This window comes from Dermacentor silvarum, chromosome 1 (assembly GCF_013339745.2).
Source record: "Dermacentor silvarum isolate Dsil-2018 chromosome 1, BIME_Dsil_1.4, whole genome shotgun sequence".
In the NCBI taxonomy this organism is placed as follows: Eukaryota; Metazoa; Arthropoda; class Arachnida; order Ixodida; family Ixodidae; genus Dermacentor; species Dermacentor silvarum.
Window position 1 is genome coordinate 223510626 of NC_051154.1, and position 24283 is coordinate 223534908.

At 46.5% G+C, this 24283-nt stretch overlaps 1 protein-coding gene and 1 long non-coding RNA gene across 2 annotated transcripts in view; both read left to right on the forward strand.

Annotated features, from left to right (window-relative positions):
• Positions 1-5475, forward strand: part of LOC119436813 (uncharacterized) — a 43833-nt gene extending 38358 nt beyond the window's left edge. Inside the window, exon 9 of the mRNA XM_037703801.2 lies at positions 3283-5475. Within this exon, the coding sequence (XP_037559729.1) occupies positions 3283-3811 (529 nt within the window). The 3' untranslated portion in view covers positions 3812-5475. The remainder of the gene's footprint in view (positions 1-3282) is intronic.
• A 12369-nt stretch (positions 5476-17844) lies between these two features.
• On the forward strand, positions 17845-20153 carry LOC125942079 (uncharacterized). The gene is made up of 2 exons (XR_007464775.1): positions 17845-18803; positions 18836-20153. It is a non-coding gene; the product is annotated as an uncharacterized LOC125942079 (long non-coding RNA).
• The last annotated feature ends 4130 nt before the right edge of the window (positions 20154-24283 follow it).

Below are 24283 nucleotides of genomic sequence, written 5' to 3' on the forward strand. Positions count from 1 at the left end.
CAAGAGTGCCCTAAAGCTTTGGACCTAGTTAATGCATTACAACCGCGACATAATTAATTATTGCCTATATCGAATGGTCGTAACATCGCCTTGGAAATGCAGTGGAAAAGTATATTGTGTACGACTAGTGTATCAAACTCCGTTCACTGCCACATTTGATCAAACACTGCACTGTGCCACACCTCTGCAAGTGGGCTTCTCCTAATAGGGTCGCAATCACTTCTCACGCAGTTTGAATTATTCAGTGCCGAAGAAACAGCACTGTTTTTGCAAATGCTGTTTAACAAGACATGGAATCTGAAGGGCACATGCCATGGAATAAAAATGAGCAAGATTCATGTCTCAGTTTTGCTCACTGCAAATGTAGATATCTCGTGCATCCCCTTGGAAATGCAGTGGAAAAGTAGATTGCTGTACGACATGTGTATCAAACTCCGTTCACCGCCACATTCAATATATCAAACACGACACTGGCCAAGCCTCTGCAAGTGGGCTTCTCCTAATGGGGTCGGGATCACTTCTCACGCCGTTTGAATTATTCAGTGCCGAAGAAACAGCTCTATTTTAGCAAATGCTGTTAACAAGACATTGAATCTGAAGGGCACATGTCATGGAGTAAAAATGAGCAAGATTCATGTCTCAGAGAGAGATTCATGTCTCACTGCAAATATAGATATCTCGTGCAAACATCGGCTGTTCATTATCTGCAAGTGGATATCGCCATGCTGCTTCAGGAATGCAAAAAACCGCCCAATCCGGTACATGTTCTTGTTTGACAAGAAGTCGTGGATTACTCTTGATTTTTTAAAATCAATGGCTGCGGACCTGAGATGCCAAGCTGGAGATGTCCTTCTCATTTGTTGCTGCATACTTGTTGTTCCTTGCTTGTGTCCTAGTTCCTTTTGCACACCGTTTATAATGAATCTGTTGCGACTTGCCTAACATGCAGTCATTCTACTGGAGATGTCTGCGCTGCCAGGTTTGTCTTCTTGTACACCAAGGGTTTCCGCGAACAACATTTTGGGGTTCTGCAAGTGGCCAAAAATCCGACCCCAACCCCAACTTTGACGGATTTTTTCATTACAGTTCGGATATAGCAGAACCATTACTGTGCGATTTGCGGGCCCACAGTCTGCACTGAGTGCGTTTCAATTATGCTTGCAGGGGTATATGTGTGTGGGAATAGACTCAGTTGTTCTGCAAGCTAAGAGCCACTTTTGAATCTTAACAGCTTCTACTTGGTCAGCTTGTAGCCATTGTATGACAGTGTAACGAACACACAGCTGGGCATGTTCACACTTGATTCACAGTACAAGGTGCAAGCAGGGGCCGGAAACTGCCTATACCTCCCATGGGACGCTCGGTCCCATGCCGATACGCCGCAGCAGTGCCACTTCCACAACTGGCGGCTGCCGGATATCCTACTGGAAATAATTCACAAACAAAACAATGCCTCCATGACGTCACTGATGAGGTCAGAAGGTAGAGGGAGAGGGCGTGCAGCCAAGAGAAGGAGGGTTGCCGCTGAAGCCCTCCTTTACCACTTCGCATGCAAGCGGACCAGCGGACTGTGTTCGTGCTCTCTTGCAGATCCGCTGGCCATGCGGCGACATTGGCCAAATCGCGGAGCAGAACCCGCTGAAATGTGTCGTGTATTAGGAAGCGCTTTCTTCCTACCAGGTTTACCTTGCAAGCTGCTATTCATTTCCTAAACCACTGGGACATTGCTTGTACGCACCAGTGTCTAGTTAATTTTGTGCTTCAATGCATAAAGCGATGTTTTGTTAAGAAACTAACTGCAACGCCAATGCATTTCTTTGCAAAGTTTGGGAATTAATATCTCGAAAGCGGTGTCTTCCTGGGAATTCATTCCAAGTGGATCCGATCGCCTTACAAACTCCACGGCTACAATTTGTAGATTACAATATAGGCCATCAGGTAATTAATTAAAAACTTAATTAGTGAATTCTTATTAATTAGTCGATTATGCATTTCAATTTTTTGCACAAGTAATGTCCGCCGCTTCGAGTAGACCAGCTCATTAACTAGAATTGGGCTATCTGCCACAGGCAACCTTAAATAAGTTTTGAAAGTATTCGCTGGAACACCCTGTATATGTGTATTATATTGCCGAGAGCTAGTGGGGCTATAGTAGTCCAGGTGCAACCAAATTAGGAAGGCCCACAAAGCTTCAACAACGTCGCTCCCTCACCAGAACAGGAATTGGCCTCCCTGGTGCAGTATTCGGCTACTACCTCCCTCATTACTCCTGCAATTAACCGATGGCCCTCAGTCCCCAGCGGCTGCGGAGCACTTGACCAAGGCGGAGGTCAGACCTGCGACACGACAGAGGGTGCTAAGAATCTCTGGGTCTGGACAGGCCGCCACTGGAAACTGAACCTGGCAACATTGAACACTCGAGTGAGGCTAGCTTAGCAGGGCTATTTGAGGAATTATCGGGCATTGCCTGGGTTATTATTGTCATTAGTGAGGTTAGAAGAACTGGTGAGGCTTATACAGTGCTGACTAACGACCTCTGCTACAGAGGTCTTCCAGATAAAAGAGAATTTAGGGTAGGATTTCTAGCCCATAAGGACAGAGCAGGCAATATTGATGAATTCTACAGCTCTGCATTTAGTTCTACCTTATTCTGAATAAAAATGTACAACAAGCAGTTCTACATGTGTGAGGCGCAGCGCGGTCTGGTGGCTAGACGACGTGGGCTTTAGGGTTTGCGTTGCGATCTGTATATCAGACCATTCTGCAACGCAAGGGACTTGCGGCATTTTTACACAAAAATAAGTAAACTTTTGTGCATTTCACACAGCTGTGGAGAAACAAATGGGTAAATTCATGCTTTTCAGAAGCTAAGGAAGCTGTCTAAGGCATGCAAAATTTTCATATGAGGTTTAGATAGGCATATTTTATATTTTTAATTATTGGTATATATAGTATTGGAACTACCTACTATGTTGCGATCCCTTTTGAGTTAATATATCCAGGATCGACTGCATAGCTGTTCAGTTGGATGTACTAAAAGGTAACATATCGCCCAAACTGATAATTGTATATATAGTTTCTGATGATTGCATTGCTCATAGAGAAATTTTATTGAAGAGCTTTTGGTCCCATCTGTGCTTATTCTAACAGCTTTTTTTTTTTGTGCGCCTTTGACATGTGTGTGTGTGCAGATGCATGCCTGACGTTGATTTTAATTATTCCTTTGTGAGAAGTAAGTTAGAGTCTAAAGAAATACTTTGACTGCACAAATCTTGGGTGCAGGTACATGGCCTTCCTTACACCATATGCCTTCAAGCGAGTGTCGCAGCAGATGCAAGCAGCTCATTCCATGGAGGAACCTGACGAGACCTATGTGAGCACCTGCAGCTCATGTAACTGCTGGGATGCCACATCCTACATGCTACCCTGCCGGCATATCTTTTTCGAGAGACTTCGCACTGGCCTGCCTCTTTACTTTGAGGAAGGTGCTGCTCAGCGCTGGACACGCGAATACTACAAAAGTGCCTGCCGCCTTTTCACATCCGAGCCCAAGACACAGCAGCAGTGGAGTGTGAGTGCTGATGATGAGGAAGAGGCTGAAGATAGCCCTACAGCGAAGAGTTCCCCTTTCGAAAAGCGCAAAGTCACAGAAACTGGATTGCTCGTCCAACAGCTGGCAGCATGCATGCTGCAGTTGCCTCCAGGCCACTATGAGCGAGCAGTGGCACTTGTCAGAGACCTCAAGAGTGCCATGGAAGAAGGCAAGGAAGTGTGCCTTGTGCGGATAGAGTCAAACATGGAGGTGCAGTGAGATGTGTTCAGGTTGTGCTTTTTGTCTGCCATTGTCGCTATGCCAGCAGGCATAGCAGAGTTGTGAGTGGCTACACAGAATGTGTGAAGCACTTCACATCACACTGGAACTTCACAGCCATAGCTGTTTATCTGCGCTGTCATCAAGTCAGACTGGCTTCCACAGGTGAATTTTGTGGGGTGCACTGCCACTCATGGTGTATGAGCACCTTGAGCTTAGTAGCAAGTGCTGCAAAGGAAGTATGCATCTTCTGTTTGTCGCTGTTTATAACGTGAAGCTTAACTTAGAGTTGCCCAAGAAGGTCCTTTTTGTTAATTGCCACAATACCTTTATTTTACATTTCGGTGAATGAGACACCTGTACTCTTGTGGCTTTTGCCAGTTTCATCAGACAGATGCAGTAGTTGCAGATACTTTCTCCAAGACCATGCCTGTCAATCCAAGGCACAAATATCTATGCCAAGGCATGTGCAGTTTCTTGAAATACCAGCTGCTGGTATCTGTGTATAAGTGCAAGCACCACTTTCAGCAGCACAATGTCTCCAGTGAAATGCTTTCAGTCAAAGGACGTCGCATGAAGTGTGTAAAACAGCATTTCTGATCCAAAATGACCGAAGGCGTTGTAGGATGAACAGTATAATACAGTAAAACCTCGATAATTCTAACTCGGTTAATTTGAAATTTCGGTTAATTCGAAGAATTTGAGCGGTCCCGTCATTTTCGATGCAAATTCTACCGGATAACTTGAATGGGCCGCGCGGCTCTATTCGGATAATTCGAAGTTTCCGGCTGGCAGCAACGTGCGGCTGTTAGGTTAGGGCGCTCCGTACAGTCGCCAACCGATTTTCCGAGCTCGTGGGGACTGAAAAATAATCCGAAAAACTCGGCTGAAAAAAAAAAAAAAAAGAATTATTAGGCCACTTAGTACGGCTTAAAAAAATCTCTAATAATGCCCTGCCTCATACTACGCTTGGAGGGAATCGACTTGCTTGGATTTGCGCAGCAGTGACGTCTTCGTGTTGGCGATCTCCGCCAACGGAGTTCGCCATGGAGATCGAAGAAACGAGCTTCGCACCGCTTTTTAGCTCTCGCGAAGGCACAGGAGGTAGCGCCGATCACCGAGACATGGGTCTCCGAGACACCTGCTCAGTGTATATGCCACGTTCAAAATAGCAACCGAAACTTTATAGAAAAACAAACAAACTTACTAACTGAATTAACAAGCGTGGTGTCAGCGCGCACAAGCAAACATGAATAGATCACACTCAATGACCTCAGACAACCGCTGTCAAAACGCTGGCACGAACAAGTGCGGCCACCATAGCGAGCGAAGGTTCGTGCTGTCTATCGCTTTAACGGAAACTGAGTGGCGAAAGCACAGCGCATGCGAAGGTCAGAGCCGTCTGGAGATCGCTTTCAAGATACGGTGCGCGCGACAACCCGCGAGTATCACGACCTCCTCTATAAACTTTATAGAGGAGGTCGTGCTAAGTTCTTAGCAGAGTAGAAGTCGCACCCCTCCTCCTCCCTCCCACGCTGCCATCCCGCTTTCCCCCTTTCGCGTGGGAGATCGCGTTGCCAGTTCCCCTTGCGCCCGGTTGCAAGATACGCATTTCGTGCCGCAGCACCACAGAACACCGATATAACACCCTTCGCCCCCCCCTTCCTCCCTCCCTCACATATCCCCACGGCCTTTGGCTCGACTGAGGAAGTCGCGTTTGCGCTCCGCCGTGAAAGCGCGCGTCCCCCGCGCTTTCATTCCCACACACGGTGCGCGGCGACGATTTTATCGCCCTTGGACTTTATATGGAACCTCGCAACACTGACAGCAAAAATCCGCTTAAAGTGTCCATATAATTGCTATCACAATAAAAAAAAAAACATCCCATAATAAATGGTTATGACGATAGTGCTGACCGCATATACTAGAAAAAAAAAGTGTAGTCAGCGAAGGAAAAGCGGGCATGGCCTCCGAGACTGGAGGATGGAGGCTATAGAGTGAGCCACTGGAATCCAAGCCAGTGCAAAATCCAACATGGCGTTCTTTTGATTGGGTAGATTGGGTAGCGTGGCTCGGAACGAGCGATTGACAGTGGCGTACCAACTATTTCTCGAGTGGGGGGGCAAACCGCGAAACAGTCTGATCTCTCTCTCTCTCTCTCTCTCTATATATATATATATATATATACACACACACACATACACACACACATACATACATGTATGTATTGCGATTTACTATTACAATAAGTGAGAGAGCCTGGCCATGTAAGTTATTCTTATGTATAACAGACATGTGCTTGTTTATCAATCACACATGGCAAACAATGGAGGCCCAACAAATTATTTGAATTAACATTTATTTCTTCCAACTATATAAAATATCAGAATGACGCAGGGGCAAAAGGCAATTAGTGCCTCACAGAGGTCCAGGATCCCGCCCAGTAGCAGCAGTACAGCACACATAAAAAAATGCATATTTCCTACAAACAATTTTAATAACTAAACAAACAAGTGTACTTGGTGTTTAACTCTACGGCACAAGTGTATCACTAGTTTAGGTAATAGTATTGTCGAGGTTATACTCAACAAAGTGCAATCAACAAAAATTAATTGCAGTATTCACAAGAAAAAAAAAGACCACAAATGTAGGCGACCTTGGAGAATTACTACCCGACTTCCAGCGAAGCTCTGTCTTTTGAACAGTTGCAATGAAACTTTCAGTTTCTTGTAATTATATTGCTACACGCGTGTGGTATTTGGTTGTTTGAACGATGCGCGCGGGCGCCATCACTCGAGAAAAGAAGAGGAAGAAGGAGCTGGGCTCGCGCTGTGAGTCTAACCGGTCAGCGCTGCAACTGCTGTTGTAAATACAACCTGTAAATAGTTGGTAGTCTTACTGACTGGTCCTTCGCATAACATTCTGGTGGAGGTGGTTCCGTTCCCCATCCTCGCCACGGAGCTCCGAAGCGGCCGCACCGTCGTCTTCTCATCTATGGCTTCCGATGGAAACACCTCGTCGCCACCTACACCTGCGGCGCCAACCACCACGTACGTTACGGTTCCTAATCTCCGCGATCCTGGGACATTCTCCGCCCAAAATGGCGTTGACGTCGACGACTGGCTCAGCATGTATGAGCGTGTTAGCCAAAGCCACCACTGGGACCCTACCATCATGCTTGCCAATGTGCTATTTTATCTGGACGGTACACTGCGTGTCTGGTTTCGCACCCATGAGGTTGAGATATCCAGCTGGGATACTTTCAAAGAGAGGCTTCGCGACCTATTTGGCAACCCGTCAGGTCGCCAACACGCTGCGCGACAAGAGCTTGCTTCCCGTGTCCAGTCGTCGACAGAATCGTATGTCTCCTACATACAGGAAGTGCTCGCGCTTTGCCGGAAAGTCGACGAGCACATGACCGAGGTTGACAAGGTGGGCCATATCCTAAAAGGCATCGCGGACGACGCCTTCAATTTGCTCGTCTATAACGACGTTTCTACTGTCGAAGCCATCGTCAAAGAATGCCGCCGCTTCGAGGTAGCCAAAAGCCGCCGCGTCGTCCCACAGTTTTCCCAGCTCCCAAACACCCCTGCCACGTCCTCTTGCTCCGCTGTTCCTCCCACACGACCATTTCAAGAGAACGTCACGCGTATCGTTCGCCGTGAGATTGAAGCGGCGAGTCCGGCCTCCCTTCATCCTCGACCCCTCGACGGTACCTTTGACCCAGCGGCCCCTACTATTTCCGTTATACAAGCAGTTGTGCGGCAAGAAATTGCCAACCTTGGCATCCCTACCACCTGCTCTGTCTCCCGACCTGATTCGGCAGCCATTCCTATGTCCTCAACCTTTAATGGCCAGTATTTCGCTCCCAGACCACGCAATCCTGCTGAATGGCGAACACCTGACGACAAACCGATCTGCTTCCGCTGCCACAGAGTTGGTCACGTATCCCGCCACTGCCGCACCACCTGGATGCCGCCGTACTGGAGCTCATTCCCTGCTCCTCGCCCATACGCCGACGCTCGCCGTTACCTCGCCGTCCGTACCCTACTTCTGATGACCCTGACAGCCGCTCCTCCGGGCTATCGCCATCGCCTCAACGCCGTCGCTCCCCGTCACCCCAACCTCACTGCTTTTCCTCGCCAAACCGCCGGACGGAAAACTAGGCCATGCAGCTCTTGGGGGTAGTGCTGCATCCCATTCGTCCTGTCCAAATCCTCCGTTGACGCTCCTCACGAACACGAACCTAATTGAAGTAGACGTCGATGGTGTCCCGTTGACGGCATTGATTGATACTGGAGCCCAAGTGTCCATAATGAGTGCTACCCTATGTCGTCGCCTCAAAAAAGTTCTTACGCCTGCCTTCACTCGAGCCGTACGCGTCGCCAATGGCGCCACTGTTACCGTCTGTGGTATGTGCACTGCTCGCGTCGGAATTGCTAGCCGCCAAGTTCCCGTCCTGTTCTCCGTGCTGACCAGTTGCCCTCATGATCTAATCTTCGGGCTCGACTTCTGACGACGCATTCTGCCCTCATCGACTGTTCCACCGGTACGCTGTGCCTCGAGCTTCCTCTTCTTTCCGACGTTCGCCCCGCACAACCGAACACCCTATGCACTACAGCGTTTGTTCAGTTACCTCCAAAAGCCCTAACGTTCGTCGAATTGGCCTCAACGGCAACCGTGCCTGATGGTGACTATGTCGTCACCCCTATTCGTGATGGCCTCCTGGCGCGCGACATCTCTGTACCACACTCCGTCGTTACCCTTGCCGCTAATCGGATGTGTCTCCCCGTTGTCAATTTTGGCTTGACGAAGCAAGTGTTACCTGAAGGCATAGCGGTGGCCACGCTCCGGTCAGTGACAGACAGTGTCAGTCACTGCTTTTGCAGCCGATGCGTCTCCAGATCCTCCTGATTACCCGCAGGATGCCTTGAACCTCGACGGCCCATTACGTCCCATGGTCGCTCCGGACCTCGCCCCTGGCCAAGCAGCCGCCCTATATCGCCTTTTGCTTTCTTACCACGACATATTTGACACTGACAATCGCCCACTTGGTCAGACGTCCTTTGTTAAGCATCGGATAAACACTGGTGATGCTGTTCCCATTCATCGCCGACCGTATCGCGTGTCCACGGCAGAGCGGCAAGTTATTCAGCAGGAAGTCAACAAGATGCTCGCCAAAGGCATTGTTGAGCCGTCTTCAAGCCCTTGGGCGTCGCCGGTCGTGCTCGTCAAAAATAAAGATGGCACGTTGCGTTTCTGCGTTGATTACCGCCACCTAAACCGAATCACTAAAAAGGACGTTTACCCGCTACCACGAATTGACGACGTTCTTGATTGTCTTCACGGTGCCAAATACTTTTCGTCCATTGACCTTAGATCTGGTTATTGGCAGATTTCCGTCTATGAGCGATACCAAGAAAAGACCGATTTCGTCACTCCAGATGGCCTCTACCAATTTAAGGTTATGCCGTTTGGTTTATGCAATGCCCCAGCCACGTTCGAACGGATGATGGACTCTCTGCTTCAAGGTTTCAAATGGTCAACTTGCCTTTGTTACCTCGATGACGTCCTTGTGTTTTCTCCTACGTTTGAGACGCACCTTGAGCGCGTCGCAGCTATTCTTGACGTCTTCCGCAAGTCTGGGCCCTAATTAAACTCCTCGAAGTGCCACTTCGGGCGCCGACAGATTACAGTGCTCGGCCATCTCGTCGATGCTTCCGGAGTACAACCCGACCCGGAGAAGGTGCGAGCAGTAACAGCTTTTCCTGTACCTCAGTCTGTCAAAGACGTCCGGAGTTTTGTGGGGCTCTGCTCTTATTTCAGACGGTTTGTTAAAGATTTCACAGCAATCGCTCGGCCACTCACTGAACTTCTGAAGAAAGACATGCCTTTTACGTGGGGTTCCCCTCAGGCTGCCGCATTTTCACGCCTTATCACGATTCTGACCAATCCACCGATCTTAGCCCACTTTGACCCGTCCGCACCTACAGAGGTCCGAACCGATGCCAGTGGTTATGGGATTGGCGCAGTCTTAGCGCAATGGCAACATGGACACGACCGCGTTATAGCCTACGCTAGCCGGCTCCTGACAACTGCAGAGCGCAACTATTCAGTTACCGACCGCGAATGTCTTGCTCTCGTCTGGGCTGTTTCAAAGTTCCGCCCATATTTATATGGCAAGCCCTTCTCAGTAATCACAGACCATCATGCGCTGTGTTGGCTTTCGTCGCTCAAGGATCCTACTGGCAGGCTCGGTCGTTGGGCACAGAGAGTTTCCATAGTGTACCACCAATTTTCACTAAATTTCGTCTTGGTGGCTTTTATAGTTCTGCCAGGGCAGCGGGCTAAATTGTTCCCCGCTCTTTTGACACGCTCGTAACACTCTAGAGTGCTTGCATAAGTATTTGTCACGAAATCCCCAATTGCCTATATAGTTTGAACTTTACCTACACACAACCTATTAACCAGTCCTTACAGTCACTAAACATAATGAAGCCGCCTTGTTTAGTTCATTGAGGACACCAGGCAAACCTAATGTATCACGCATTAAAAAGTAAAAAGAAGAAAGATGAGGACTCAATAATTATTCGTAACGCTTTTAAATAAGCCAGAAACCTTCAAACTACGCGGCACATTGCACTTAAATGCTACTAATTCCTTCAAAGTATAAAATATCTGAAACGCAGAGTTGTCTTGGCACATATTGAAACCTAGCTATATAGCAGCAGCGTAATACTTTCGAACATTTGCTTACACATTTTTTAAAGCTGTATTTGATAAAAACGCCTTTACCATCGCACAAACTGTGCGTATTCTTCCCCCTATGTTCGCAAATTTGACCTCAGTTGTAATTCTAATTATGCCAGCGCAGCCGTCTAAGTTTTACGGCACTTGCAAAACAAGACAAATAACGCTATGTGACCACTTGTATACGTATTCTATTGGAAAATACGCCTTTAACCGACCCATTTGGAACATTGCCTACAAAATACCCATACCATGCCCCTAATTTTCCCCAGATATAAACAAGATGCCTTGTTTAGCTCACCGAGAACACCGAGAAACAAACTTCGAATCTCGTATGATGCGCGGAAACACATGGAAAACAACAGGTTAGTATAGTATTTGCAACACTTGCATTTAAAGCAGGAAAGTTAAAGTTTCTCAACGCATTGCGCTTAAACATCTGTCTATTTTCACGGAATTTCGACCGTATCTCGTGCTGTTGTGTTAGGAGTCTGGGAAACATTTCGATTAGCGGCAGTATGGCACCCTGGAAAGCTTCAATGAGTAACTTTCTACAAAGGCTGCAATGAACCTACACATATTAAACATTTATCACGCGTCACTCAGAACATTGTTTCGTACTTGGAATAAATAAAAACACCGTGCCCCGCATAGTTTACCGAGGGTTCCGGGAGAAACCACTGAATGATGTGTATAACGCTTAAAAATTGGGAGAAAGCGACTACTCAGTAGTTTTTTACAGAGCACATAAGCAACCTACACAGTGCAAACTTTCAGTACATGTCAACATAAAGTGGCCCTCATTTTTTTTTTTTTTTTTCAAAATATAGAATATCTGCTGTTTTTGCTCTTGCCGGGGAAAAAATAACAGTGTAGCCTTATTTAGAAACCGCCTGCAAATGAAATCGACAGAGTCGGAAGTGACACATGCCTTAATAAAAAATTCAAGTCACTGGTATTGAAATGGCTCTGCACGCTCGACCAAAGGTCATTTTCACAAAAATATCTGCGATAAGTCATGATTGCACAATGAAATTTGACAGTTATACCTGTAAGAGGTTTCATTAGATTATTGATGGTGATAAGATACTCAGACTGCACAGCTTTGCAGACTATCGCTGGACAGAGATTAAGTAGTTCCAGAATTTGATCATCCAACGATTTCATGATGTAAGCACACCAGTTGTTGGCCGCGGATGATTGTAATATTTTATCCAGACCGCCCCCTCACCTGCAGATAAGATATAGCAAGCTGATTGAGTTTTCAAATGCGAATATAGCGGTCCCAAAAAACTGGGCATGATGCAAGTAATGCAAGCTGACATTTGTTAGGGCGGACCTGTCCAGCGCCAAACCATCTCCGCAACGCGAGCGTGTATGACAAATCCCGCGCACGTCATCCGCTACAGGCGCGTACCCGCGAATGTACAAAACACAATTCTCGCTGCCCAAGCTCGATATACGTAGTAAAGAAAAGCATTACTACGTGGTCACTCTATTGAGAAAGAAAATTTAGCTTCAGTTGTAGTTTTGTTGGACATTCCAGCGTGCAGCCGAAAGTGCCCGCCTTCCAAAGTGGGGGGGGGGGTAAATGACATACTTTGCCCCCCGGTAGATACGCCTATGGCGATTGAGTCCGCAAAATCAAACTTTGGGGTCTCAATACGCCAGAAAAATTGAGTGAGAAAATGCATCAACTCAATGGGAACCCTGACGGTGCATTTTTGAAGTCCGGAATATCCAACAAGTCCAAATTTTGGGGGTCAAGCACCCACACGCCCGCTTTAGCAGCAGTTATCGATTCCGTGAACATCGTCCGCAACTTTTTAGAGTGCAGTGCGGGTGATATTTATATGCTACGTGTTGTGAGGCAGCTGGAGGGCATGGCACTTGGGACGGCAAACTACCACGCCAAGTAATCCCGCACCGGTGATTACTTCGAGTAATCCTTCTCGGACATGAAAAATAAAGGCGATTTCTTTTTGCGGCATGTTCGTGCTTGTTTTCGTTGTTTATTCATTTCGGTTAATTCGAAAATTTGCTTAATTCGAAGAATTTTCATCGTACAGCGACCTTCGAATTATCGAGGTTTTACTGTAGCTTGCATGAATGCCTTGGTCTAGCAGGTTGCGACATAGTTCCTTGCCAAGTTCGTTTTGGTAGCGCCATTGCTACGGAGAACCAGGTTTTGCATGTGAAAGTAGTACCAGTGTGCTAGCCATGTCCACCATGTTGCCATCAGTCCAGAAATTGACATTAGCAAGTAGCCGTCGTCATGTGCGAGCTGGGGATGAGGCGTAGAAAGGCACATTTATTACCACAACGGGTACGACAAGGTGACGGTTTTGGTGAGTTAGTACTGCATTTTGATTGTATACTAACGCAGCAAACACTGAAGGACCTGTTTGCTGCACTGATATACAGTCTTAATCAAAGGGTACATTTCTCATGCAGTCAACTTTTCAGGCCTGATTTGTTAGGGTAGTTTACAAATTCTGGGGGTCTTAGTAACAAAAATTTGGAGGACGCTTAAGCTTCGCCTTTGAGAGTGGAACGCGATAGCATTCAAAGATCCTTGGCGGAAACTGCAGCTTTCTTTTTTCTGCACCTTTGCCTTGGCACGCCGCTGCCGTGAACCGACTGGGGCGCGCTGCTTTATGAATGGTAGAAATGCTGGAAGAGGGGTTTGTGTTTGAGTTTCCGCGAACAGAATTATGTTTTCTTGTATATTCAAATTACAATCCGACGCTATCATACCTGTTGGTTGTGGTTAAGTTGTAACACGATTTTTCTGATTCATTCTACTTTGAGAAATTCAATTTGTTCACCAGCGCCTTTGCACCACACGGGGAGGGCCTGCGTGGTTGGGGTGGTTCGGAATAATTTTCTTGGCTGTGGATGCCGATGCTGAGACCGACGCCGACGCCGGATTTTCTGCGATACGGGGCCCTTAACGCAATCACATGAAATCATGGCCATTTGCCCAGTTTACCAACCCACATTAAGAATTCATGCAAAGGTGAAAAGAGAGTACAGAATATTGAAACAAATGCAGCTTCTCTTCCTTGCTTAAAAAAACTTTGTTTGTCTGTCTGCTGTATGTCTGAGCAAAATACAGGAGGAAAATTCTTCACTATATAGCCTTTTGATTATTGACACTGCAATTTCTATCACCACCCGCCGTGGTTGCTCAGTGGCTATGGTGTTGGGCTGCTGAGCACGAGGTCGCGGGATCAAATCCCGGCCACGGCAGCCGCATTTCGATGGGGGTGAAATGCGAAAACACCCGTGTACTTAGATTTAGGTGCACGTTAAAGAACCCCAGGTGGTCCAAATTTCCGGAGTCCCCCACTACGGCGTGCCTCATAATCAGATCGTGATTTTGGCACGTAAAACCCCATAATTTTTTTTAATTTCTATCACCTCTAATAAAACAGCACGCTGAAAGCAACAAAATGTTCTTCAGCAAAAACGAAACGAATGTGCTTACTGAAAAAAAAAAAGGAGATGCAGGAAGCCTTATTCAACAATAAACTGCCACTGGCCTGATGATGATTAGGTTGGTGGCATGCTAAACTGATATCTGATGACTTTACTTATCAACGAAAAATGCAAGAAACTTTTCTTAAGGGCCATATGCCACATTGCCTTACAATTAATGTTCATTGTCAGCTTTGCTGCTGACTCTCGGTATCTGTTTACTCATCACTACTTGTCTTTGATGTCATGAGTTTTAAACCCCAAAGAAGTTATGATCTGTCATCCAATGAGACATGACCACCAGCCATTGCACTTAACAGTCAAATCTCTATATAACAAACCTCGATTTAACGAAATGCACGATGTAATGAACTATTTCCATTTCTCAATTTTAGTTCCATTGAAAACCATGCACGTTTTTTCACGATTAAACGAAGTAATTTCGTGACACTGTTTCAATTTAATGAAGTTTTGCCTATTTCAAGCATGTACTTCGAGCCCGTATGGCTGCTAAATCTAGCAAAAAAGTATAAATATGTCGGCGGAGAAAAAAGTTATTTGCAAGCGTCTGCCGCATGAAAAGTCGAGTGACAAAAAAGCTGCCGAAGCGCGTGCACCCAGAATGCAGTATGCAGGAAACACCGCTGCGCCATTTGTTGCGTAACAACTTACGGAGGCCACGGGGCATGCAGCAGCTCGGAGTGCTCGAAGAAACAAGAGAGCTGACAATTCCTTCAGCACAAAGGGGGTGGGGTAGAGGCGGTGCTGCCAACCAGAGGAAAATTTCCCTAGATCTAGGGATTTTATGGCTTCTCCAGGGGAAAATTGGCACATCTCGAGAAGAGAGAGAAGGAAGGAAAGGCAGGGAGCTTAACCAGACTTTGTCCACTTTTCAAATCACAGACAGACAAAGAACTTTAATGAAGGTCCTGAGAAGCTCCGTTGCCCCCTCTCAGGGAGGTGACGAAGCCGCGGGCCACACCCATGTCTGGACGGGGAGACCAAGCTCCAGCGCCGCATCGTGGGCTTAATGGACAGCCCAAAATTGGTGTGACTAGTCGGAGCTCCGAAGAGCAGAGCTCCACTCCTCTGCAGTGCATCGATGCGGGCCCCTCTGTAACAAGGGGCATCCCCAGAGCATGTGGTCTAAAGTACTACATTGTCCGCAGCTATGGCAGTCTGGACTAAAGCAGTCTGGATTGATGTAGTGAAATAAATTCAGGTTGGGATATGATCCCGTCTGAAGCATGCGTAGTGTGACAGCTTGAGGTCTGGTTAGTGTGCCGTGTGGGGGAGGGTGTAGTCTCCTACCAAGGTAGTAGTGTTTGGTAACCTCGTTGAAGGTGGAGAGAGTGTCATGGAACTCGACGAGCCTAGAATCGACGGAGCCTCGACTTGCAGTGGCGTCAGCACGGAGGGTTAGTTCGCGCGCTTGGACGTGTGCGATGTCATTGAGGTTGCGGAGGGAGTCGAGTTGGGGTTCGAGATGGGCCGGGAACCACGTGATTGTATGTGGCTGGATGACTTTGCCTTTGAGAATTCGATGAGCTTCCTCGGCGATGGTACCAGAGGCAAATGCCCGAACCGCCGCCCTCAAGTCAGTAAATATTTCAGCTCTCTCATCGTCGAGTAGTGCAAGAGCGATCGCAGCCTGCTTTGCCCTAGCCGGGGTGCTGTCTCTGATGGAAGCCGCACAAGTGACGTGTCCGTCGTGATTGACTACCGTTGTGACGAAGTCCGATGTGTGCTCGTACTGGGCCGCGTCAACGAAAGTGACCGTGTGAGGCGAGGCTTTTATCCTCCGGAGCAATGCCACAGCCCTAGCTTTGCGCCTGCTCGTATTGTGTTGTGGATGCACGTTTTTGGAAAAAGGAGCAACCGTAATGTTGTCCCGTAGGTAATCTGACATTTCACATGTGCGTTCTATCGCTACAGTGGAGCCGATTCCTAAGACCGCGAGAATCTCCCTCCCCGCAGGGGTGCTAGAGAGTCGTGATACTTGAGCCGTCACGGGAAAATTTGTGCTATGACATGAAGGAAAGAAAAACTCGGAGACTTAAGAAACCAGTGCTGTGATGCCACAATGATCGATACAGGGAACTGCTGATATTACGGCTTGTTTTGATTTCAGTCAGCCCAAATTACTTTCGCATTAGCATGCGATGTATGACTTGTGGTCGGACTGTAATGCAGTGAATGCCTCTCGCCAAGTAAACGACAAGGTGCAGATGTCTCCCTCTAAATCAAATAGTTATCTGTAACCAGCAAAACAAACGCATGCTGCAGTGCCAAACAAAGCAGCACCTGCAAATCTTGGCATAAGTTGACACGTATACCTAGTGCTGAGCATGACTAGGCGGTAGGGGCACTGCATAGCCAACTATGTACTCAAATTTACCATCCATAGGCCGAGCAATAGACTTGCATTGTAGAGTCCCAGTGGTGACCTGTTTGGGTGAGTTTTGGTGTAGAGGAAAGATAAATATTGGATGCATATCTGTGTGCTCCGCTGCAAATGACTTGTAAGCTCGCCAACATGGTGCTGCTATGTTGGTACATCACCAGCATGTAAGAAAAATTTATTGCACATACTTTGTATCAGTGTCTGTTTTGACATTGCTACATACAGGGTGACTGAAAAATACTGTAATGTACTTTGAATTTTATTTTATATTGTTGGCCTTTTTGTGGGGTCTCACACATGCTCTTGGGACAAAGGAACAACAACACAGTAGTGCAAACAATCAAAAGGGCATCTATTGCACCTTTCATACACTAATACACACTAGCCGAATTACTACAATAGAACATTCACATGGGCGCGCGACAAATCAAGGAAGTCCGACTCACCGCGACCCGATAGCGAGCGAATATCTTCGCCCCATGCTGTGACACCATCGCCTAGTCATTCACGTGTGCGGTCACGCGAACGGTGGCGCGTTCGAACGATCCGTGTTCGTCCATACCGGTGCCCCGCTCCGAGCCACGCGAGATCGTCTCGCAAAGCGTGCATTGGCGCACGTGCGGGACATCCGCATCGCTCACCGATCCCAACCCAAAGAGAGAGCGCCCTCAACCTTTTTCTCCCAAGTCACCCCGCTGTTTGGTGGCGTTAGCATCGCGACACTCGCGCCATTTCTCGCAATGCGCCGCAACCACCACGACCGCCGCTGGCACTTAGCCACGCGGTGAAGCCGGATTACAGGAGACGCGTGAGAGTCACGCATCCCCACATTTTTTACCACCGATATTATTCAATCTGTGTTCCTTGTGCTTTTTTGATATAGAACTGCTATTTTTACTGTTCTTGGTGTCCTGTCTTTTTAGGAAACATGGTCTCTGAAGAGTTGCAACCCGCAATCATTGTCCACCACAAGCAGGGTATGACGATTCCAGAGATAGCACCCGCCGTGGTTGCTTAGTGGCTATGGTGTTGGGCTGCTGAGCACGAGGTCGCGGGATCGAATCCCGGCCACGGTGGCCGCATTTCGATGGGGGCGAAATGCGAAAACACCCGTGTACTTAGATTTAGGTGCACGTTAAAGAACCCCAGGTGGTCCAAATTTCCGGAGTCCCCCACTACGGCGTGCCTCATAATCAGAACTGGTTTTGGCACGTAAAACCCCATAATTTAATTTAATTTGATTCCAGAGATAGCAAACATGCTCAAATTGCAGTGTGTTCAAGTCCATCGCATTGTCAGATGGTTTCAGGAGACGGGGCGTCAAGGACCAGCAGCGAATCAGGAGGCCTCGAACTGCAAGAACCCAGGAGCTGAAATTGGCCATCAGCGAGAAAATCAAATAAAATCCATTGAGAAGCATGAGGGGGGGAAAACTCGCCTCAGAGCACAGAGTTAGCAACTTGACCATGCAGCTACTCGTGAAAGAGGATCTCAAGGTCACAGTGCGCAAACCAGTGAAAGGACAGCTGCTCACGGACAAAATGAAGGCCTCCAGGATGGAAAAGTGCTGCAGGATGAAGCAGCTGAGCTGCGATGAAGCCCTGAACTGGATTATGTTCACCGTTGAGAATATTTTCACCGTCGCACCGGCTTGGAATTCACAGAATCACCAAGAATTGTTTCCAAAGGGTTCTTCACAAACTGTCAGAATGTAAAAAAAAAAAAAAAAAACATTTTCCCAAGAGCATCATGGTCTGGGGCAGAACTTCAGGCCTTGGGAAGACCAAGCTCGTTTTTGTGCCGAAAGGGGTCAAACGCAATGCCGAGATCTACCGCGAGCTGATCCTGGAGGGTGCCGTCATTCCCTGGGGTCAAGGGAATGCAGAAAACACTGACTAGTGGCTGCAGCAGGAATGGGCCCCTGCCCACGGACTGAAGGAGACTCTCGAATGGTGTGAGGCGACCTTCCCGGCTTCTGGGGGAAGGATGTTTAGCCTTCCAATTCCCCCAATCTCAATCCGATGGATTTCGCTGTTTGGGGGATCCTGAAGCAAAAAGCGTGCTCTTTCAAGCACAAATCCATCGAATCGCTCAAACGTACTTTGGAGAAGGCCTGGGAGGCAATCACTCCAGAAGACATCACGGCTATTTGAATAATTTCCGGAAGCGTCTTCAAGCCTTTTATCAGAGCACAAGGTGGACATTTTTAAACTGAAATTTGAGTTGTTCTACAGAATTGAATGGCCTTTCAAAGAAAATAAGGTGTGCCTCGTTTTGTTCGTTCGTTGAAGTGTTATAGTTGTTGTTTCATGTTACAGTATTTTTCGGTCGTTACCCTGTATTCTGTGATCTGGTGTAGTGAAGTGCCAGCTTCTTGCAAATCAAATAAGGTTCCATGTCAATCTGGTCATTTTGCTGTCGTTTAAATTTGTTTTACATGTGGAGCGAATGTAAACGTGCTGATGTCGTATTCTGTGAATGTAAGGTCCGTTCGATTCGCCTGCACCACTGTGAACCAGTTCACGGCGGTTCACGAGAAGTTCAGAAATTGTGCAGCTTGATTTCTGCGGTGCAGGCACAGCGCGCCACTGGAAACGAATGCAAAGGTGCAAACGCGGTGCAGGCGTTATGTAATGTCTGACAAATGTGCACGGAGTGCGTAAATTTGAGAGGTCCTGAACTGCAGGTACGATCGCCTTCTGGGGCGTAAATACACGCCACACTTGCGTAGATACATCAGACGTGCATAAGCGGGGTTTTAACGGCACTCGCTCCCGTGTGCTACATCGTCTGCTGCGCTGCTGCTTCGCACCTGTACGCCTGCACCAAGGCGGCACCGACAGTGGAGTGGGTGCAGCAAAATCATGAACCAGCCCTGCACCTTTTGAAATGAATGGTGTGGTTCAGCGGGCACCTTTGCTGCACCGCTGAAACGAATGGCAGGGTGCAGCACCTCGTGAACTGGTTCAGGCGGTGCAGGTGAATCGAACGTACCTGTAGTTTCAAGCAGGAGGCTGTGTCGTTAGCATGAAGAACTCTGGCTAGCACGGCTTTGCAATGCAACATCATTTCAGCTTGAGTGCAGCAACTTCATTACTTAACTTTATAAAACAAGCTTGGAAATAAATTGAAAGTTTCAATTTTGAATATATTTGCATAACAAAAAAGTATATCTTTATGAAACCATATTGACCAACTTAACTAGTGCATCCTACACAAATCTAGGGAAATATAGGGAATTTTGTAATACAATTTAGGCGGAAACTGGCTTCAAAGGTTGGCAGCACTGGGAAGAGGTGAGTGCGCGGTAGCATGATCAAGCACGCACTAGAGGAGGTGCGAGGGAGGGAGGGGGGGAGGGTCTGCATGCCTATCCGCCCACCCCGCCTAGCTCGCGTGTCTCCTCTCCTCTACCCTTGCTGAAGCTGCACATGCTGTCTGTATGCGCCGTAGAGTTTCTCACTATAACACCTAGAGGGTAATCTGGCGCCACCGTCTATGCGAGTTTCTTAAAGGGCACCGTGCCCTCATGGGAATGACGAGATATGTGTCTGCGAGGCTTGTGTTGGCTGGTGTTGAACGAGGCTTCGTCTAAAACGTGGATATGGCTACACAAATAATGCGTTCTTAAAGTAAAATCTACATAGAAGACTCTCATTCACTTATATTACATCTCTCAATAATGTTTACTCACCTGCAATGCAGAATCAAGCGAAGAAAAGCAAGAAGAGACGACAAGCTGTTCCAAAGCGAGCGATAATCTTGTCGTCTGCCCTCCAACTTTAGCGGCCAGCTGATACTTTTTACATTTCATATAATTGTGCATCTAATAGTAAGTCCTCAAAATCAAACAAAACATGTTTTTGTGTAATAATAAAGCTAAAGCAGTTTTTTGCGTGCTGTTTTCACAGAAAATTAATCATTGTCACAGACGGAACGGTGCTAGCCAGGCGTGTCTTCAAGGCTTTCTTGGCTCTTCGAGAATGATGCCAATCCGAAGTCACAATATACCGGCATTCCCATGGATACCACAGCGCAGCAGCGCCAGTTTTTCCTCTAGGTAGTATAGTGAGAAACTCTATGGTATGCACACCACGCGCCATATCTTGGAGGTAATCTTCGGCAAGTGCAAAGGTCAAGCCGAGATGGTTGGTGCATTGGTGTGCATTTTGTTTACGCGTGTCTAGTATTGGCGGTCGTGTGATCTCAAGTTTCCAAGGCACAGTGTGAAGCGTTTGCTCGTGTTGTGACAGCAAGTGTTCTTGGACATCAAGTGCGATCTTTGCCTGAGCGTGCATGAAATTGATAAAACTACGAACCTTACTTCATGTGCCTCAGCGGGCGTGACAGTGATAAAACTACGACCCTTTGTGTAGTTGTCTCTTCGCTATCGCCATCAATTCCCCCACCTTTCTGGCAAAAGAGGGACTTTTTACACAAATATTTGTATCTATTTGCACTTTTATTTTTTAGTTTTAGGGTGGCATCTGATGACTGCTGCGAGCACTTAGTATGGTCTGCCATGGCGTTGGACATTTGCGGCGCTGTGCAATGCAATACACTAATCTCAGACACCGTGAGCCACGCCGATGCATTGCTCTCAGTGCAACCTGCACCGTGCATGCTGGCGCTCATACCCACGCTATTTGGCCCGACCTTCTTGCGATTTGTTTATAAGTGATTACTGACAAGACACTATCCACCACGAATGTTCTGTGAATTTGTTAAATGATTTTTACTGCTGAAACTTTAAAACCTCAAATTACCGAAATTCGGGATTTAACAAAGTTAAATTACAACTTTGTTATATCGAGGTTCAAGTACATTTCCTTCAGTGGAGTGCCCAGGGCACTTGTGATGATTATTGTGAATTCAATGCACTGGGATGTGGAGGAACATAGGAATCATTCTGTTCAAAAGATGCCACCAAGGAGCCAATTTGATTGAAGTTGAAATTCTGTGATAAACAGGTGTGCATGGCATCATACATGCTTACGACTCTTGTGTCTTCGTCGGGTAGTGTTCATACTTTGTTGACAAAGCTTCCTTGCTTCCTCATGACCGAGGCTGAGTTCTTAAAGCCAGGAGCTGACTGATTGTTCCACAGGGTGCATTTACTTTCCAGATTTGTATGTTTCTTGTCTTTTATGCTTTTTCCCTTCCTACTGCAGTAGAATAATCCAAGCGCCCACTATAAATGAGGTGCTCTGTCTGTGACTGGAACCTTTCAAACATTTTGGAGCCCTGTGCCGTTTTGTCTGTAGCGCATTCCACTCCAATTGCTTATTTATATATTTCCAGGTTCAACGAAAAAGAATTATGAAAATGGGCACATGCATATGAAAGCTATTCAACCTCTAAATTCATAAGAGTGGCAGATAAAAAAAAAAAGCATCTGTTTCACATTTCATTTTTCCACTGATGCCATAAGCTGCTACCAGTGAGAGTAGTGCTTTCATGAGCATGTACCGAAACCACACATATCATATTAAGGTCACCTAGTTGCCACAGGCAACTAGGTGACCTTAATATGAATATTGTTGTTTTCGTATGCATACAACGATACTAATGCTGCTTACAACTGCAGACGGGTCAGGCAAGAATTGAGCAGGACTCGCCGGTCTTAGCTGACATCTTTGTGAGAAAGGGTGGGCAGCTGCCAAAAAAAAATGAAATTAGTTGTATCACTTTTAGTTTGCAGCAGTCGCAAAGAAAAAGATATAAATAAAGAACTCGGGTTGGCGGGAGCTGGAGAAATGTGTCCAGACAAAAATGTGCTTTGAGTTGGAAAAGTTCAGGAGTGTCATCTTCGCTACCCTTGCGTCACAGTTTCACCCTTTGGATATCCTAATGTTTGTTTATTTTTGTGTTTGCTTACTAGACGAAAAGAAAAACTTCAGCATATTGCTTTTCTCCATTTGTTTCTTGAGCATGAGTAAAAGATGTGCAAACTGCGCACCTGGCCAGTCACACTGAACAGCATGTCTAGTCACATCCGCCAAAAATATTGTATTCTGCTGCAGTCGATGAATACAATGATGCTGACCTGTAATGGCTGCTGAAGCATAACCAAAACCAGTACTATGCTAACAGTGCAATAAAAACTACATGCTCAATCTACATCGCAGGGCCCCTTTAAGCAACCATGTGCTCTTCCTGGAAGCGCTCAAAGAGGCAACTAGCATGCATGCTTCAATGTAGGCAACATACCACTTTCGCCTGGCTTTAGAGAAGACTTGGAAATATGAGCTCAAAGGTGGAACAAGTGAATGCATTCATCTAGTATTCCAGCAATTCACAGTTATGCTGCGAATGAAGGTGCAGTTGCACAGCAAGTGCCTCTGTGGAAGGCGAATTTGTCTCGTTTCTACTTGCACATTTTTGAGGGGTGATAATTTGCCTTGTCATTTTATTCTGTCACTGACTAGGTTTTGTATTGCCAACAGAAACTTGAAGGGACACTAAATAAACTCTGTTTGCATTATTTTAGTGTGGCCATTCTGATTATTAGCAGATAAAATAAAGGCTGAATTTCTGTTTTGCGCTAGAGCCGCAACACTGGTTGCTTTTTGTTTTCAAATACTCTGGTTGTTTTCATGGTGGCTCAATGGCTGTGGCATTCCGCTGCCAAGCACGAGGTCAGGTGTTCTATTCTCGGCCGCACCATTGCGATGAGGGCAAAATGCTAAAACACTTGTGTACCAAAACTAAAATTAATCCAGACACTGTGGTGTCTCTCGTAGCCCCAGTGTTGCTTGAGGATGTTAAATCCATAAGTGAATCAGTCATTTAAGAAAAGTTCCCAGGAGTTGCCAGGCTTCGGTTACTTTCGAACTTAGTGTAGTCCTCCTCTGTTGATAAACACTTCACTAGCCTGGAGGAGATGCTATCAAAATCCATGATGCCAAGAGACCTGGTGGGGGAATTTAAGGATGGCATTGCTATTGGTCTTGTTTTTGTCTTATGGCTTAAAATTACGTGGCTCATTCGGTGTTCCAAATGGGTAGTTTACCAATATAGCTTAACTTAGTACTTCTCTTTAATGTCCCGTAATGCCAGTACCATCTGTCCTAAAGACAGATGGTACTGGCATTTTTTCATTTATTACAAAGCCATAAAAGGTGATTTGGAATGCATTAATGTTTGTGTAACAGATTAATTTGTTAAGTCAGTATTGTAGTACTCATGCCATGTATTTAAGGGGGTCAAGCCTCAAGCAGGCATTTTCACAGTACGCATGTACAGTGCAACCTCGTTGATACGATTCTGCGTAATCCGTTTTTTGGGATGATACTTTTTTTTTCCCCCGATAATATGATTTGCTTGGATAATATGTTGAATGATACGATTTTTGAATGATTCACTTTATTTTCCGTTTCCCAGGCCAGATGGTTCCTGGAATAAGGGACCCTCCCGCCTCGACTGACAAGTCACTGTTTCAAATAAAGGTTGATTCATTCATTCCCTTGAAGATCGTATCAATGAGATTCCACTGTACTTACTCATTTTCTGCTGGTGAGGCTACACCAGAGGGTACTCAGCTTTATTACTGGGATTTCTACGGAGGCTGAGAATGGTAAAAGGCAGTGCCTATACCAGGAAACAGACTTGTTAAGAATCTCATATTCTATATAGCAAAATCTATTACATCAGCTGGATTACTTGCAGACATTACATGCAGAACCAGTCACATTGTGATGTTTGGTAATTACTGATGCTAACTTGGTAATTATTTGCTTTAGAGTACATGTCACAATTGGAGAATTGAAGTGAAGCAGTTATGAAGTTATAATCCTGTGCTTAGCACCAGTTCTGTGGTGTGATGCTGCTCAGTGTAA